The sequence below is a fragment of the Trachinotus anak genome, unplaced genomic scaffold (genome assembly GCF_046630095.1).
Source record: "Trachinotus anak isolate AG129_WGS33_773 ecotype Australia unplaced genomic scaffold, CSIRO_AGI_Tana_v1 ptg000019l, whole genome shotgun sequence".
Lineage (NCBI taxonomy): Eukaryota > Metazoa > Chordata > Actinopteri > Carangiformes > Carangidae > Trachinotus > Trachinotus anak.
The window spans coordinates 2,472,599-2,490,464 of record NW_027273870.1 but is presented as its reverse complement, the minus strand read 5'-3'; the positions used below and the strand labels follow the sequence as shown (position 1 = coordinate 2,490,464).

General features: G+C 42.0%; 1 protein-coding gene across 1 annotated transcript in view; it reads right to left on the bottom strand.

Annotated features, from left to right (window-relative positions):
• LOC139636375 (cytoplasmic phosphatidylinositol transfer protein 1-like) overlaps positions 1-17,866 on the bottom strand; it is a 69,439-nt gene that overhangs the window by 9,450 nt on the left and 42,123 nt on the right. The window contains exons 2-5 of the mRNA XM_071504417.1: positions 8,041-8,189; positions 4,558-4,646; positions 3,140-3,147; positions 2,483-2,554 (exon numbers count right to left, since the gene is read on the bottom strand). Coding sequence (XP_071360518.1) covers positions 2,483-2,554; positions 3,140-3,147; positions 4,558-4,646; positions 8,041-8,189 — 318 coding nt within the window. The remainder of the gene's footprint in view (positions 1-2,482; positions 2,555-3,139; positions 3,148-4,557; positions 4,647-8,040; positions 8,190-17,866) is intronic.

The following is a 17,866-nucleotide window of genomic DNA, read 5'->3' as shown; positions in this document are numbered from 1 at the left end:
ATAGGACGTGGAGAAGGACAAGCAGGGAGTGAAACAAAATGTGAGGGGAAACACAGGTTTGTGTGTGCTTCACTCTGCAAAATTTAAAAACATGAGTGTACTCATCCACCGGAAGAATTCATGGATCTAATGTAAATAGTTAAAAAAATAAAAGGGGCAACAATGATTCACGTGGAATGCGGAGATCAACAGAGAGAAATAACAACTAAGGGATGACGACGCTTGTCATCCCATGAACAATGACAGCGCCGCTCAGCAACAGACATCGCCTTGTTCCAACCTGTGAACATAGCACCTTGCGTCCCAGTTCGATGCTTTATGCTAATACTTTGCGCTATTTTAGCGTGTATGTCACCAGCTGTTGGCGGACTTCATCTTGTCATCTTGCTTGTGAAAACATGGCAAACACAAGCAGATAGTCTGTGGTCATTTCTGTCCTAAAATGCCATGTGAGAGCTGACTCAATAAAAAATGGATTTGACTGCACTCCCATTATCCTGGAATAGGACAATACAAACAAAACAGACAATTCACACTCATTACACGCATAATGTAACCATTAGCTGAATATAATGAGGCAGAAATATCAGTGTCTGCAATAGTCGTTAGCATATTTGTCAGGGCACTGTGAATCCAGAAATGATTCCAGAAAAGATCTGCCCGAGAGGAGGCATGCAGTGTTTGCTGCGGAGGAATCTGCTCATTTAGAGGTCGCCTTCCTGCCAAATCATTACATTTCAAGGCTAATGAAAGACATGTTCCCTTTATAGTGAATTCCAGAGACGGTCCCAGCAGAAGATGCACTTGTGCAGATGCATGGCAGCCTTTTGAGAGCTCATGAAGATCTCCACGGTCAAGCCGTTCCAATCAACTGCAGTGAAGCAATGCATCAGTTTGTTTTTTAAATGTTGACCTGCTAAGTGGTAAAATGATGGAAAAATAAATAAATAAAGGTATCAATATTGAAAATGTGGAGTATAGCATGAAGGAGGAAGAAAGAAATAGATGTGTTTTCTCATCCTGCCTGCTGTGCAGCTCAGGAGCCTGTGGAGATTTTACTGGAGCAACACGTGCCTCAGGACACATGTTAAAGCTTAATGTGTTAGTGTGTGTATGAGTCAGTGTACACACTTTGTGTGTGTCTGTGTGTCTGCGTATGACATTGGATAGTACTGTGGAATTCTACATGTCATATACTGTTACCACACCCTCCACCCACTCATTTCCTGTCCACATATCCATCATTTTCCTCCCTTCTACTTCCTTCCACCCTTCCTTCTTTCCTTCCTTTCCTTTCCTTCATCTCTAAATCCTTCCGTCTATGCTCATACATATATACAGGCATCTCAAACTGTCTGGCAACCAAACACAATCTTACACACACACACACACACACACACACACACACATACAGTATTTATGCCGTACGACTGTGATTTCTTTCAGTTCTCACCCTTGAAGTACATTTGCTCGAGGCGATTTCTGCGCTTTAAACTGAATAAAGACGCCTTTTATCCGTCGCCTTGTCTCATCGAACCAAACAAACACAAGATACATCAAGACACAAGACACTTGAGTCCAGTTGGGAGCAAGTTCCTTCCATATCCAATCAGCAACTCCCTGACAATCTAAAGCAAAATAAGACGACACACTAAAAATCAACCTGCTGGCCACACACCACGGTATATTTCAAGCAATTTGTCCGTTGCACACGACCCTGCCATTCTTCTTCTTCTCCACTTCTTCAGTGGCAGCCTTTGATGACTAATACAAGCTGGAGAGTGGAGAGAGAAAGACAGAGAGTGGGCCAGGAGCCCAAATGAAATTAGCTGTCCAACAAGTGGAGCAGGTTTTGGCCGACTCTCAAGGCTCATGTATAGTTGGCATTGTGATGTGAAGGGATTGCACGGGAGGGTCCGCGAGTTGCCAGATCTGCCTGGATGATGAAGCCTTCACAGAGGTCTCCTTTTCAACCATATGTCTGCTATGTGATATTTTTGTTTTGTAATTGGCCTGTTTTGCTCTACACATTTCTGTGTGAGATGGACAGGAGACAGGCAGCAGTGTTACATTAAGATGAGAGATTTGTGTGGTTTGTCAAAGCCTGACTGGTTCACTGACTGGGACTATGGGCTGATGTAAGATCGATATCAGTATCGGTGTATATGTCGACTGATGAAGAACAGGAAGCTGCAGCACTGAAACAGTGACGAGTTGATTTTTCAACTGTAAAATGTCCTGCTCATCATATATCTTCACATTTTTTAAAAACACATTTAAAGTTCCTATCAAAGACAGTGTTATGTCTTAATATGAAAAATCATATCAGCTGGCTTATTGCTATCAAATATGAGTATCAACCCCAAAAACTAAAAAAAGAATTGGTCAGGGTATTAATTAAGACACATTGTTGTCACTAACAGCTGAGTCAAGTCAATGTTATTTGTAACAGTATGTACAGAATACTCATACACGTACTCACATTGTCATTGCATCCTTTGTTGTCCTCATATTTTGTCTCTATGTGGATGGAGAACTTGGGCAGGAACGAGCACTGTGGATAAAGAAAAGATGTGAAACCACTAAAAATCTTGGGATGACTGTATTTACACTGACTCACACTTGAACACAAATGCTCCCACACATAAACACACACCATATCAAGCATTTAGTTGTTGTCACAACATTGTCCTCTTTCTCCTCTTATCCCCACACCCTGAAGCGACGGGACTCACGCTGTCGACATTTCTCTCTCTGCACAACTGAAGCCTTGAAGCTAAAGTCTAATTGTACTCATGCGTGTCTTAAAAATGTGTCGTCCTCTACTGCAAGAGCTTCATGTGTTTTCACATTCTGCTTATTGGCAAAGACAACACCCACCAGTGTGTGTGTGTGTGTTAAGTAAACAGATATTATAGCTTCTAAATAGACTGAACTACAAATACTCAAATCCAGTCAACAAGCTAACTACGATGGCAAATTTGCTCCTTCAAGCTGCACGTGTTTTATTTTAGCGGCGGCTCTGTGTGAAGTGAAAGTGCTCGCTCGTCGTGACAAACCCACAAGGAATTAACACCCAGAACGAATTCTCAAAAACACATCGATGCAGAACAGTGAAACATGCGTAGAGGATACTTACAGTGTACTCTGCAGACCGAGGTGTGAGGTGACACAGACGTCAGGTCGGAGCAGAGAGAGAACACAACACAGACAGTTAGTTATACAGCCTGCTCAGGAGGAAATGAGAGGGCCGCAACGTACAAAGAATGGGACTTGTTTGCATTAAACAGTGACTCTAACATCTCCGTTAGGCCACATCATCCCCTTCCCTCTGTGACTTTCTCCTCTACTTTGTCTAATTTGCTCTCATCAAAAAGAAATTTTCCCTTTTATCTCAGTTCCTCGGCTTGTAACACGTCTCCTTAGATCAGGATCATTAAAAGCATCACAGAAATACGTTCTGGCCACCGCGGCTCTGATCCTTGCACTCCTGACTATTGCTGTCTGTAATGTTGGTGATTTACAGAGTGGAGCTTGTTCCACTGCTGCACTCACTGCACGTCAGTGTGGATAAGTGGAAAAACTGTAGAGACGGAAATACATGTCGGCTTTAACATGTTTCCGTGTCTGTAACGTGTTCGTGCTGACATCGTGTCGTCCTGGCAAACACTGACAGTGATAAAGAGAAAGCTGCAATGGTGTGACTGAAAGTGTGATCACTTTGTCATCACCACATTAACAACTGAGACATCTTTAAATGTTGTGTGTTACTATTAAGGACCCCTGTGAATCTACAGTGTGTTTTGTTTTTTGTCTAGAGCTGCTGTCTACTTAACATCTTCAGGGTTTAAGTTACACTTTATTGATCCATGTTTCAAACTCCTCTTCCCTCATCTATCTTCAGAGGTCCCTGACCTTTTTCCTCGCATTTACATTTTGCTTACATGGACATAAAACCTCTTATTTCCAATATTTTCAGGATCCCTGTGTCCATAATTACTGTGAGCCTTCCTGAGGCAAAACCTCCACATGTCCTTCAGAAATGACATATGTAGAAGCTGAAATCTGAGCATCAGAGCTTCCTGAATTATACAACACGTGTGAGGCTGCACAGGGACAGCTTTTTCCTGGAGGCGTGTCTTTTCTTTTTTAAAAAAAGGTGTTAAAAATGCAGCGATGACTGGTCATCTTGGACCATGTGCTTCAAAGAGCTCTTTCCTGTGCTGCTACAAAACTACTCCTATGTTTTCACACTGGTCCAACTCCCTAAAACATCCAGTAAAGCACCAGCTGCACCGAGCGGCGAGTGCTGAGCTCACAGTATTTTCACTGACACAACAGTTTTCGTCCCACTAAAAACTAACTGAGAAGCTGACCTTTAGAAAAGCACTGCAGTGCTCAACTATTCAAGCCTCCATTTCTATAAATGTTCCTGTGTTACAGTGGGGCTGTACGTGCATGTGTGGCTCTGTCCAATATTTGGTCAGAGAGATCTTCAAACTGCATCAGACTGATCAGCTTTACAGCCCAGCAAACACATGCTCTCCGTAAGCTCACCTGTGATGGTGTAAGGGTAGTAGTTCCATGCTTTCTCTGTCACGTAGAAGATTTTGGGAACCACTGCTCGAGCCCAGCTGGGTAATTTACTGCAGAGGGACACAGAGAGAGAGACAGAGACAGATGTGGAGAGAGGCTGTGAGTATTTAGCAGCAAAGCAGGGGATGGGGCTGAAATTGCCTCCGTTATCGCAGCAATCATCAAAAATCTTAACATTTTTAGCTGAGAGCAATGATCTCTTTTCAGGAACAACCTGTACACATTCACATAATTACATAATCTCACCTGGAAGCTGCCAAGGACAACCACAGTCTAATCTGCTGTGCTCAAGAGCACTTCAGCTGCAGTAATGAGGGAGGGGCAAGTGCTGCTTTTTCACTTTCGCCACCCCATGACTGTATTTTCTCTCTATTTGATAGCAGCAGCAACATGGGTGAAAAAAAATAAAAAAGTGTAAATTCTGGACATTTTTGGACATTTCATTGACTGTGAGTAAATAATCAGACTAATGAGTAATGAAAATATTTTTTATTTTATTATTACATTTTATATGTATGTTTTTTTTCTTTTTGCAAAGAGTTAGATCAGAAGATCGATCATGTTGGTACACTGTAAAGCTACAGCTAGCAGGTGGTTAGCCTAGCTTAGCTTAGCTTAGCTTAGCACAAAGACTGGAAACAGGGGGCCTGGCCAGGTAATAAAATCCACCAATATATATATCTTGTTTGTTTCATATGTACAAAAAAGCCTAAAAATGCCACGCTGTGATTTCACAGAGTGTAAAACTGAGCCTCCCTGTATTATCCACCATATGTTCGCTGTTCATAGAGGTACTGCATCCTGCCAGTACGTGCACCCGGGGGACTTTGTGTGTGAGTGCGTGTGTGTGTGTGCGTGCTTGACATTCTCTGATCTGAACTCTGAACTCTGCCACGACTGTAATTGAGGCTGCACTGGGAACTTGTTTATGAGACACTGAAGTGCACGGGCTTTCATGTAGCCTGCCTTCAGCTCCACTTCCTTTGATTGACACGGAAAACAGTTTCTCATGGAGGACAAAAATGGCGCCCACTGCATCGTGACGGCTGTGAATAAAAACAGCCTTCGACGGTCACATTGTGTGAATGTTGGCAGGCTCGCTCATTCCCCCCTCTCTCTCTCTCTCTCTTTTTCTTTTTCATTCTCCCAACAAAAGAGACTGACACTCCTCCTACACCTCCATCTGTTGATTTCTCCCATTCCCTCCTTGTTCTTTTAAAGATCTTTGCCAATAGCTGCTGCGACGGAGCCCACGTTGCCAAGTGTGGAAGCGTGGTGGGTGGCTGTTAGGAGTTTTAACGCCAGAGCCACTGTTTGTATTTAGAAGAAAGAAAAATACTGGTTTAGTCGAAAACACTTAAGGAAAAGACAAAACTTTATTCAATCATAAAATCAACCAACCCCTCTCTGCTCTTACTGAAGCTTATTGACGGAACAAATGTGGAATCGATGTTCAGGTCGGACGAGATCAGGCCAAATAGTGAATTACAGTGCGAGGCAGATTGGGGGGGGGGTTAATGAGGTGGTTAAAGCGTGACAGAACGAGTCCAGACTGACTTCCCTGCTGGTGAATCAGACCTAAATGTTTAGTTGTTGCAGAGCCAAACATGGAGGGGCAGTTGAATGGGGCAGAATGGCTGTTAATTATGGTAAAATCCACTTTATTAATTCAATATAGCATAATTTACAGGATTTAATCTAATGTGTCCTTTTTCATTCAGAAAGGAGTTCGTTTGATTTATGCCACAGATGGATATACAAAGGCTGTATGTGTTTATCAGCATTAATGTCAGCAGTGTGGGTGGACCATCCATCCATTAGCTATACTGCTCATCCTTTTTGAGGGTCCCCGGAGGGGGGGGGGGGGGTTCATCCTGCACAGGTTGCCAGTCCGTCACACAGCAAGAGCAGACAAATCTATGAAAAACCACCTTTTTCATGGAACAACTTAAGAGAGAACCACAATAAGCAACGTGAGCGGGATTTATGCATCATTTAGTGTTTGTCCTGAGAAATAAACATTTTATCTTGATAAAATGTTGGCTGCTCTGTAAAGGTCAGTGCTTTGTGTTTTTTTTTCCATCTAAGCTGCAGATGTAATGGACATAAAAGCTGAGCATCTGGGTGGTTTGGATTCTTTCGTTTCTGTCATGTCATCTTTTCCTGCTTTCTCACTTCGTCTATTAAAATTCCCTCCATGTAAGGACGGGCAAAGTAAGCTGTTGAAGTCTTGTAAAAAGAAAAAAAGAGTTGTGAAATAAATGAACTGGTCTGAAAATTTCACAAAAAAAAAAAAACAGCTTAAAACACACTTTAACTGTTCACACTGAAAAACAACAATAGATACTTCAGTGGAGTGGTGCAGTCTAGAAGGTCATCATGGAAGGATGGCTTTTATTTTGAAACATCTAAAGTCAGTTTTGAATTGATGTGCAGAGACAGCCCAAACCTTCTCCATTACACAGTCACTTGCATTACTTTGCTGTTTGAACCATGAGTTCTGTCCAGACAAGGTGCAAAAACGGATTTTTATGAATCTGAACTTATTAATAAAATTTTCTATTTTTAGTTTCTGCTTTTGTTCAATACAAAACAAACTGAAGGAAAATACCTGAATGGAAGCCCAACTTCTCCATTTGCTCCCTCTGCCTTCGTTCTTCCTCCCCTCTGCAGAGCAGAGCTGTGCTGACTCAACGTAATTAGTTCCCCGGCCTGGTGAACGCTGACACAGGTATTTGTGCCCACAGCATCTCTGCCGCTCCTCTCTACTCTCTTTCTCTTTATTTTTCTCCCGCTGTCACACTCTTCTCCTCTTTCTTTCCTTCACATATTTTCCATTCTATTCTCTGTCATCTCTCTGTGACTCGCCAGGGTCTAACGAGACTGTGCATCTGCATGCGCACACACACATACTGGTGCACACACATGTTTACAGGATGCAGTGATCTGTGTGTGTGCAAGTCTGAACGGTTTTATCAAATGACTGAATGTAATCTTCAGTGGTTGATATGCTGATACCCTCTGTGCTCCAGGTTTTCCAACATTATATCTAAAGTAGTAACTGCATTACTTACATTACTTACATTACATTACATTACATTACATTAGCAGTAATTTATAAGATAACTGCTGCAGAGTTTCAGTTCTGCACTACCCAGAGACCCCCTGCCAATCAACCTGTGTGGGTGGGTTTGTGATGCCTTTTATCTTGAATTTACTGTCAACAAAGTTCGAGTTTCTGTGGGTCACGCTCTTCTCCTCAACCGCTCAACCATGGTGGCTACTGTTTTACCTTCCACCCCCTCAGTGCTTCCTGTTATTTCTACTAACAAACACAGATGTCCTGTCCTGAGGGCCAGACGGTTCTGCCCGAGACAGACATCTTTCAAATGTTAAGTCAACAACCATTAGAGAGAAAGATAATCAGAAACATGTTCCACTGACCTGTTGAGGTAGACTCGTTTCTCTGTGAACTGTCCTTGGCCGTGCGTCGGGTCCTCATAGGGTTCATTCTGGACGACCTCCACCCCTTCCCCACGATCGCTCTGCTCATGGCTGTGTTTACTGATCATGTACAGCTGCCCAATCCGGTACTGGAAGATAAAAACACGGAGAGAGGAAAGGTTCACACACTACTGTCGAACAACAACCCCTTGGGAAACTTGGAAGCCTTGAAACAGTTGTACAAAGAGACAAACTGCACTCAAAGACAATTAGATGCTGGTGCTGAATTATGAAATGGACATAATTCAAGTGTCAAGGAATGAATCATCAGCAGATTTACAGAATCAAGATGTCACCATCAAGATGTGATTATATGTGATGTGACTGAAAAGCTACGAAATGGATCCCAGACAGTGAGATTACTTTCTAAACTTCTGTTTCCAAGGTCAAACACAGTCTCACATACCGAGTTACTCCGGTCTGCATCAAAGAAGCCTTCAGAAGTCAGAACTCTGCACCACAGAAAACCAGTGGCCGACATTCTTAAAAAAATCTATTTTATTATTATTATTTTCTCAGTCAGCTTCTTGCAATAAGTGATGGGGCCCTAAATGAACACACAATCTACCAAATTTGGGATAGCTGAAATAAATTTGTATGCTTAACTTAAGCAGTTGTAGACAGTATATTAAAAAAATAATAATAATAACACCGTGTGCAATTAATCAAACATATTCCACCTGCATCTTTACATTTTTCATCAGAACAAATACTCACTACTTTATCATGCAAAACAGTGACAAACACTGATAATAATAAAAGACTTGCAATCACAAAATACCTGAGTGCCATTACTCAAAAATCAAAAGCTAATTCTGATTTAAATGTGATTTTATTCCCACTTTTGTAACTGTTTCATCTTCAGGATGTTCTTATTTCATCAGTAAAAGCAGAAAATATATTTTTTTTTACTGTGAAGTAAATCTCCTTATACTTAAAACTAATTCTGAGAAATACTCTGAGGCAGCACCTCAGGTTCAATAATAATCTGTGAGACACCTTCATGTATTTCAGACTATAAATGGTGCAGTCAGGCTGTGTTTAATCCTAAATATAACTTCAGGGTTCAGTTGAAATTATACACAGTCTTCTGTCAGAAAGTGCGGGAAACTTCACTCAATGACAAGATGCTTGGCCCTCATTCTTTATTTACTGCATTATTTAGTTAGTTGAGGAAAAGGTCAGAAAATAAAGTCAAGTCGTGGCTAATTCTGCTGCAATACTGCATCTTCAACAAAAGGGCAGGCTAACAGTTTGTTTTCATCAGAGCTTCTTTGGTTTTAATGAACATGACTCTGGCGTTTGTACATACCGGACCACGCTCAGCCCATTAAATACTATAACAGCTCTCCTTTTAGTTTCCGATGCCCTGGAGCATGTTTACTTCATTCAGGCAATAATGTGTGGACTGACTATTTTAAGGCAGCACTTCTGTCTTCTTTTGATCTTTAATCTTCATTTTTCTAAATCCAAAGCTTCTGTTCGTGACAAAAGACCCAGAAAGGAGAAAGATATGGAAATGAATGATTTCAAAGAGAGAGAAAAGGAGCTGACTGAGAGTGAGAGACTCAGAAGCATCAAAGGAGGGCAAGTTGAGGAGTTCTAATGAGGAGGAGGAGCTGGAATTAAATCAAAGACAGACAGAAGAGACACAACTGGAAATTTTTTGACAACAGATTGGAAGGAAGAGAGAAAGATGAAGAGCAAAATGAGGCGTAACGGCAAGAAAAAGATGGTTTGTTGATGACCGATGAGGCTTATAATCCTTTTATCTTTCACAGGCTGTGAACAAGTGAAGCTTCGCTCAGTTTCCTGCTCAGTCACCAAATATTTTCTCCTCCATCTGTGCTCTCCTCCGCCACACATGAGCTTCAGTTACAAAAAAAAAGAAAAAAAAAACTCCCAGATATTAGAGTCGAGCGCTAATAATGAAGAGGAGCAAAATCAGCTGTATTCCCCTGGAGTCCACACTTCCTGACTCCCTGACCTTCACCTGTCACGGCTGTGGGCTGAGCTGTGAAATGCTGTCAGGGGAAAATGTGAGGTGCTCCTCCAAAGTAGCTTCCAAGGAGGCTGAAAACAGTGTCAGCACCTCAGCTGCTGTTCCAAATCTCTGATGGATACACCTACTTTACAGGTATGTGCTAAAATAAATGAAACAATTACGAAAAGGTCCACGTGTCATTAGACCAGGCCTGGTGGAAGGATGCAAGCAGCTACAACAGATAATATCTTTGGGGATTTGCACAGTCAGAGCATCTGCAGCTGCCAGAAAGCAAATTTTAACACTCTGCATGACAATGTTTGATGCTTCATTAAATTAGACAGAATGAAGGTCCAAAATAGAGAAACTAAAAGTTGGTAAAAACATATTATTTCCAGTTTAGCTGAATGATAAAAAGGCAATGTCCAGCTACATTAAGCAAAAAAAAAAAACATATTTAGTCTTCTTACTATCACATAATTATCTCACACTGGATGGGTCAAGTGGGTCATTTCTATATAATATAATATTTCATATTTACGTCACAACATTTACAACCATCTCTCCTGAATATTTACCACACAGGTAAAATCCCTGCACAAAATCAGTCTCAGTGTTTTGTGGAGGCGTGGCGAGGGTCATTGTTATGCTCAGCAGGGCTTCCAGTGTAATCATCTGAAAAGTGGACACTCCCACCAGAGTAAAGAGGCTCTAACAAACTGCAGGAACGGTGGTGAACTAGAAGAGCTTTTGATTAACTCTGATTAAGTACGGGGCAGGAGGGAAAAAAAAGAAAAGAAATCCCCCCTCTTGCATTTTATACACTTTGAGTTTCTTATTGTTATTTCCTCTGGTGGTTGATGTCTGATCGTTTTAATGAGAGGGAGACACGGTTGCAGTTTTGTTGGAATTTAAAACAGCAGTTAATCATGGGCAAATGGGAAATACTTTCTGACACAGGAACCACCTGGTTGTACATTTAACAAAGCCAACATATAGAGACAAACCATTCACACTCACATTTACACCTGTGGGCAGTTGAGAGTGACTCATGAACCCAACCTGCATGTCTTCAGACTGCAGCAGGAAACCAGAGAACCTGGAGGGAAAGAAACATGCACCCAGAAGCTTCTTGCTGCGAGGTGACCGTGCTAACCACTGCAGCGCTGTGCCGCCTGTGCAGAAGCTCAAACACTTACAAACGCAAACCGAAGTGGACACACAGATGTGCACGCAAACACACAATTATGTACATTTACTCTCTCACAATATAAGAGCCACTTGTCCATGCGATGCTCTGTATTAAAATCAATAAGCCATTAACGCTGCATGGAATAGCACCGTTAATCCATTACGCTGTGTTTCCTACACTCGCAGCCCTCAGCGGCAGCAGCTTGGCTCTGTGCTCTCTCTGATGCTGTAGACTGGTTTCACTGTGACACTTTGAAAGGGCAGCAACGCTATGACTCACTTCCTCTGTATCGGTTAACTCCAAGGCCCCCACTTTCTAGACAATGGTAAACATATAAAATTATGGTGTCGGACAAGGACATACACAATCAGAAAACACACACACACACACACACACTAAACCTAGTCTTAAAAAGGCCGTCTGAACACAAGGCTCTCAGACTAGCGAGCCAGACACAGCAGCAGGTTATGATCAGAGACGAGCAGTTATTAAGACACACGGCGTTCGGCTGATCTCTGCCACAGTGAGGATGTCTTTTATAAAAAAATGTTGTCCTTTTTTTGGGGGGGGGGACTTTTTCTCCGCTGTGCAGCATGTTTCACAGGCGTCTACTGCTGCAAACTGATGGGGTGACACAGTGAGAGCACTGTGGAGAAATCTTTAGTGTTTCGACTTTTAAACAGATGCCAGAACAATTAGTTGATTAATCAGTTAGTCAATCAATAGGACATGTATACATAAGTAATTCATTTTTACATTTTTCAAGTAAGAATAACACCTGAAGCTGTAGCTTCCAAAATGTGAGGATGAAGGGAGCGGTGTTTATGACCTGTACTGCAACCGGCCACCAGGGGGCAATCATCGAGATGTTTTCATGCCTCACTTTTGGGGGCTGTCAGGTCTCTACCAACTTCGGGGGGAAATATCTGGTTCCTCAGGTGCTTAATGCTCCACTGTGTTCATGCAGCTGATTGCTGACTGTACCCAAGGGCTTTGTGCAGTTTTTGTTACTGAAATCAGTGCAGAAAACCAAACCAATGAGCTGAAAGACACTATGAGGCTTTGCAAGGGAACTGCAGAGTCAGATGATAATTCTCTGAGGGCTCATTCATCATTACAAGGAACCCTTTGACATACGAGTAGTCGTATCATCCATTTTTAACACAGAATTATTAATTAGAGCCACTTTAACAGCCACTTAGTTAAAATTACCTCAAGCAAATTGAGCAGCAGTGGAGCAAAACCAACCAGCCACTAAAAAGTTCATTAGAAGTTCAGTGGGTGCAGTGTAGTGGAGAGCTTTCATGAGTGTGCAAGATTAGAAAATGCATTAGGCAAAGAGACATTTTCAGCTCTCACAGAACTGAAATGACCCAAACGCAGTGCGAGGCTCTGTGCTGAGACTGAGGTAGCTCAGTCCAACTGTATATATATGCAAAAAGCATTGGTACATTTATTTAATATAGATGCAGTGTGTGGGTGTGTTGCAGGGATCAGACTTGGGCGACCTAGAAGTTTACCACAGTCTGCCAGCAACATGTTAACTTTTCAGGCAACTCAGAGTCGCTCGCAATAAATTAATCACAGAGAACGTCAAGAAGATCAGCTCTGAAAATGTACAGGCCTGAAATATGAAGGACTCCAAGCAAGGATAGGGCTGCGTTGGAGACGCTTATGTAATTCATTCATTTAAAATGGAAAAAGCTCTGTGCCCATTTGTGTTTTAATTTATTAATGCAGCATAAAGTCAAAGCTGAAAAAGGTGACGTTCTTACATCACCTCTCTTATCTCTTACTGACTGTACGGTAACAGCAAACACAAACACCATAACTTGTCCCTCCGTCAGTTCAGTCTCTTCCGTCCTGAACCAAATCATAAAAGTTCACCTTTTCATTGAAGCCTCGAAAGCAAAGGCAGTGTTTCTAAAAACAGCTCTGGGCTGCAGGGGGGGTGAGCCAACCAGGTTAAGAGCTACTGTAAATAATGCAGATGCTCTCCATCCTTCTTCTACATGCCACATGCAAAATGAGGGAGGCGAGCGGCGCAGACTGAGAAGGACAAGCTGAGAGGGGAATTAAAAAAGAGGACGAGCGATTGGGAGGGAATTTTTTTGAGTCCTTTGTTCAGAAGTGAGGACAAAGTAGCAGAAAATGAGAGAGAGGTACAGACGGCGGAAATAAATGCTTGGGACACAAGGTTGCAGAGGCAGTAAAATGTGAGATCAGCCTAATAAAACGTCCGTTCAGATGAGAGATGTCCTTTTCCATTCACCTCATCATCGATGAGCTATAGCTGTAATCAACTCCTAAAAACTCAAGGGTGTGCATACACGATGCACGAGGCCCGGTGCGATTACTTGAATGTTCGAGGATACCATGACGAAAGTGCTCGACCGCCAACAGGTCAAAACAGTCCACTCCATATGTATACTCCAGGTTTACACAACAGCAAATAAAAGCTTATACTGCCTGGTTGAATAGCCCTGTTATTTTCCCCCCACTGAAGCAAAACAGGCAACCACCTCAGAGAACGCGGCAGCGCTGGAGTATGACTCTCTCTCTGTCTCTTGGCTCGTATCTTCACAGCGTGATCAATTGTTTGGTTACAAGACGCAGGCGGCACAGGGAGGACAGAACTCATCTTTATTTGACTTGTCTGATGACAGGGTCCTCTCGCTTGTTGGTGCTCATTAAGCAAAGCCAATAAACTAGAGTCTATTGTCATCATCACTGCTTACTACAGGGTTCTGGTCCGAAAACTGCATTCTGACAGACGATGGTGAAACCACAACTTACTCCTGCGTCCTCTCTGCACACAACCAGCTCCCGAACCTCTTGCCAAATAACTTTTTGGACTTTGTGTGGGAGCCATTAGTGTGTGATCACAGTCACTTCATTTTATTCAAATGGAACCACTCTGTTAAAGACTGGTTTGCTGCATCTTTGGAGGACTTACAAACACAAGACTCACTATTAGCTGATTTGGCAGCTTGTTCTTCTGGCAGATTCAAGATTTTTTTTTTTGTCATTTTTACCAAGTTAACTACCCACAAAGAAAATCTGTCTGGTTTCTTTTCTGGATGATAAAGGCATTCAACAGTCTGCTGTTTATCAGCATTTATACTGATTAAAGATTAAGTGGTTGGAATATCTTCTCTTCCCTCTGACGACTCTGAGCCTGAGCTCAGATGATCTTACTCATGCAGGAACATTTTCATATTTTCCTCTCGCACTATTCCCCGTGAGACCTTCACACAAACTCTCTTGACTGCACAAAGTGAAATTCCTGCTTTCGACCTGATGAATGCCACCTATTCATGGGGAGGTGTGCGTTTGTGAGTAGCGATCATTTGCATAATCAGCAGTGCGCTGCCCTTTTCTGCTCTGTCTGTGGGCAAGTTTCATTTCCAAAAATCTCACCCAGGAGAGAAAATAAGACTTTCGCTCCACAGAGGTTCGAGCCTCACCGTCGGAAAACAGCAGACGAGAACCTAACAAATTCAGCAGTGTCAGTAGTTGTAGTGGGGGACCTGGAATTATTAAAAAATATGAATGCAGCCTCCACCGGGTCGTCAGAGCAGCGCCACACTGCGACAGAAATAAAGAGGGATAATAACATGAAGTCAGATACTAAACTGCGTCTTTACAAAGCAAAGTGATCCATGACTCGGATGAGAGGCATTAGGTTTATTTTATTTATTTATCTATTTTAGTTTTAGACTAGCAAGATTTGTCTAGTGTGGAGGAAGGTGGACGATCACGACTCATACGTCAGGCCTGGGCTGAGCTGTGCATTTTGTTTGTGTCTCAGAGAAAACTGGTGAATTCAAAAAGTTCTCTTATAATCACTCCTACGTGCCGCTTAAGAACAAGTCTGTCCGGACGAGTGGTTCCTGCATGAGGCCTGTTGTTCTCAGCTGCCAAGATTAACTGAGAAAAGAAATGCTTCACATTTCCAAAAACACCACATACACTGAAATATGCCTGCAAAAAACACCTTCGCTGGGAAAACCTCTGGTGTAATTCTTACAGTCTGACTCACAGCAGTACCTGTAGATGATTTTCAATAAAAAGAAATGAGTGAAATTACTTGAGAGATCACGGATGTGATGTTTTTTAAAATCATAAAAACAGTCAAAGATTCTCATTTTCTAAAACCGTCCACGACTTATTTTGCGTTCAGTGTGTCTGGGCTTCACTCGGAGGAAAACGCAAATATGCGCTCGATCAGTTGCATCCTGCATAATTTAAATTATTCACACTTCATTCATTTTTCAATTTTTCAATCCAGTTCATTTTCATCTCATTTATTTCTGCCCACCTGAAGTGTTTTTATGTAATGGCACAGGCCTTACCCAACTAGTAATAAAGTCTTTATTTCACAGCATTCTCAATAAAAAAATCTTACACTCACACACACACACACACGCACACACACACAGTTCTATTCTATTATGAAAGAAAAGGAAAAAAAGTGCACTACTGCTCCTATTTCTAAGGGCTTAAACGGGTCTAGACTAGCTGTCAGACGGCCAGACATACGGCTGGACTGGAGAAACACAATACAAATAAACAGCATAGCTGCGTTAAGCTGTATCGATCAATATTAGGTCCATCTGGACCTCCTCAGCAGTTCTGTGCAGTCGATAATCCTACAGCACCATCATCAAGAAAGTGGAGTAGGGAGGGAAGGAGGAGGAAAAGAAAGAGAGGAGTTGGAATCCTTGTATGGTCAGTACAGCTACAGTACTGTTGTGGTTGTGGGGGGGTGGGGATGAGAAGGTCAGAGGATGAGGGAGAAAAAAAAGAGAAGAGAGAGTGGGAAAAAAAGGAAAAGGAGAAGGGATAAGGGGAAGAAAGGGGAAATCAGCAGATAGAGAAGAGAAGCTAGGAGGAAGACAGGAGGAAGTCAGGAGGAAGGAAATATATAATACAAAGAGAGAGGAGGAGTTATGATCAGCAGGATGTACGTCTCTGTGTGTCACTGCGTTTGCACAGAGCAAGAGCTCAAATGAATGAGAGCAATAACCCAAGACAGGCGACAACGGATAGAGGAAAGAGCAGAATCATTTTCTGCTCATTGAGAGATGATCTCCCTCCTTATTCCCTGGTGGCAACATAACTCGTCAAAGATATGGAGGCATCAGATACTCCCTGGCACACTCACACTAAAAAAAAATGATAGAGGCACTTTAACTCAGCTTCTAATTGAAAGTGGGACCTTGGCTGAGAACATACGTTGCCCCATTTGCAGCCACTGAATCAGTTTCACAAAGAACACGTCTGAGTTAAGTAACTGTTGCTGAGGATGAGGTATAATAAGATGCACTAAGTTTGGTTAAGGGCATAAAGCATTGTCTTTTATGCAGCCTAAATATATGTGTTTACTCGCCTTTGTACTTTTACTATTGTGCATGTGATATTTTATTGTGTAGAGTAAATAAGTTCAGTTTTGCACAGTTATCTAAAATCTACAGCCTCCAGCTTGTTAGAGACATTTAGTGGAAGTTTAAATCCACTTATGCACATTTTACTGTAAAAAGTTATCAACATGAAAGACATTATTAAATCAAGTCATGTGTTTTACCAGCTTGAAACATTCCTTGCTTTTACAAACACAGCTAATCAGTTAATTTGATTGGGTGGAAATGATGTTTTATGGGTGGGAATGAAATTTACAAGCACAAATGAGACACCATGTGATCCATCATGGGCTGAGGAAGCGCAAGACACTAAAATGTAGTTAAATTTTTCCAAATAAATGAACAAAGAACATGAATCATTTCTATTTAGCTTCAATTATTATATTCCAGTAGGTCTAATCTATAACAGATTGTCTTTTAAACATATGATGAAACAGAATAAATGACCCGACCTCGACATCAGCCAGAAACTCTTATGAATGACAAACGTATCAGTGAAGACATTATTAACCTACAGTCTAATGGCACAGCTCCTCAGCAGCCAGGTCAGCACAGCTCTCTGTTTGGATGTCAATGTCAAGTAATAGCTGCACTAATAGCTCTGCTAATCACTGTGTTCCACTTGTAGAGGGCCACATTAATGCCCTCAGGGGAAAAACCATGGCAGCCCAACAGAGAGACCATTTTGTGCTTGGCAGGTACTGAAACACTCACAACTTGTATGAGCAACTTTGGTAGGGAAAAAAAAAAAAAAAAAAAAAAAAAGGAAGCTTTCTCGCTCCAGAGCTCATGTGATTTTAATTGCTCAATTTCCTTCTGAAAAAAAAGGAAAAGGGAAATAGCTCCAGAGATGACAGTGGAAGCATAGAAATAATCCTGGGCTCACAGCTTCTATAATTGAGCTCGGTGTGCTTCCCTTGGTTACCGAGGGTTACGAGCCCGTGTGGGCAGCACGTATGTACATAGTGCCATCACACGCTGAGAACCTGTGGCGACACAAGCACAAAGGTGGGTTTTTCATTTATTAATAGCTATTTTAAAAACATCACCTGAGGAGTTTTCTCCAGAAGACAGCACCACACCTTCATGGCAGCCCACGCAGGAGGAGTGCTGGACCCTTATTAAAAATACCAGAGCTCTGGATGAGCTCCTCTTTTTTTTTTTTTT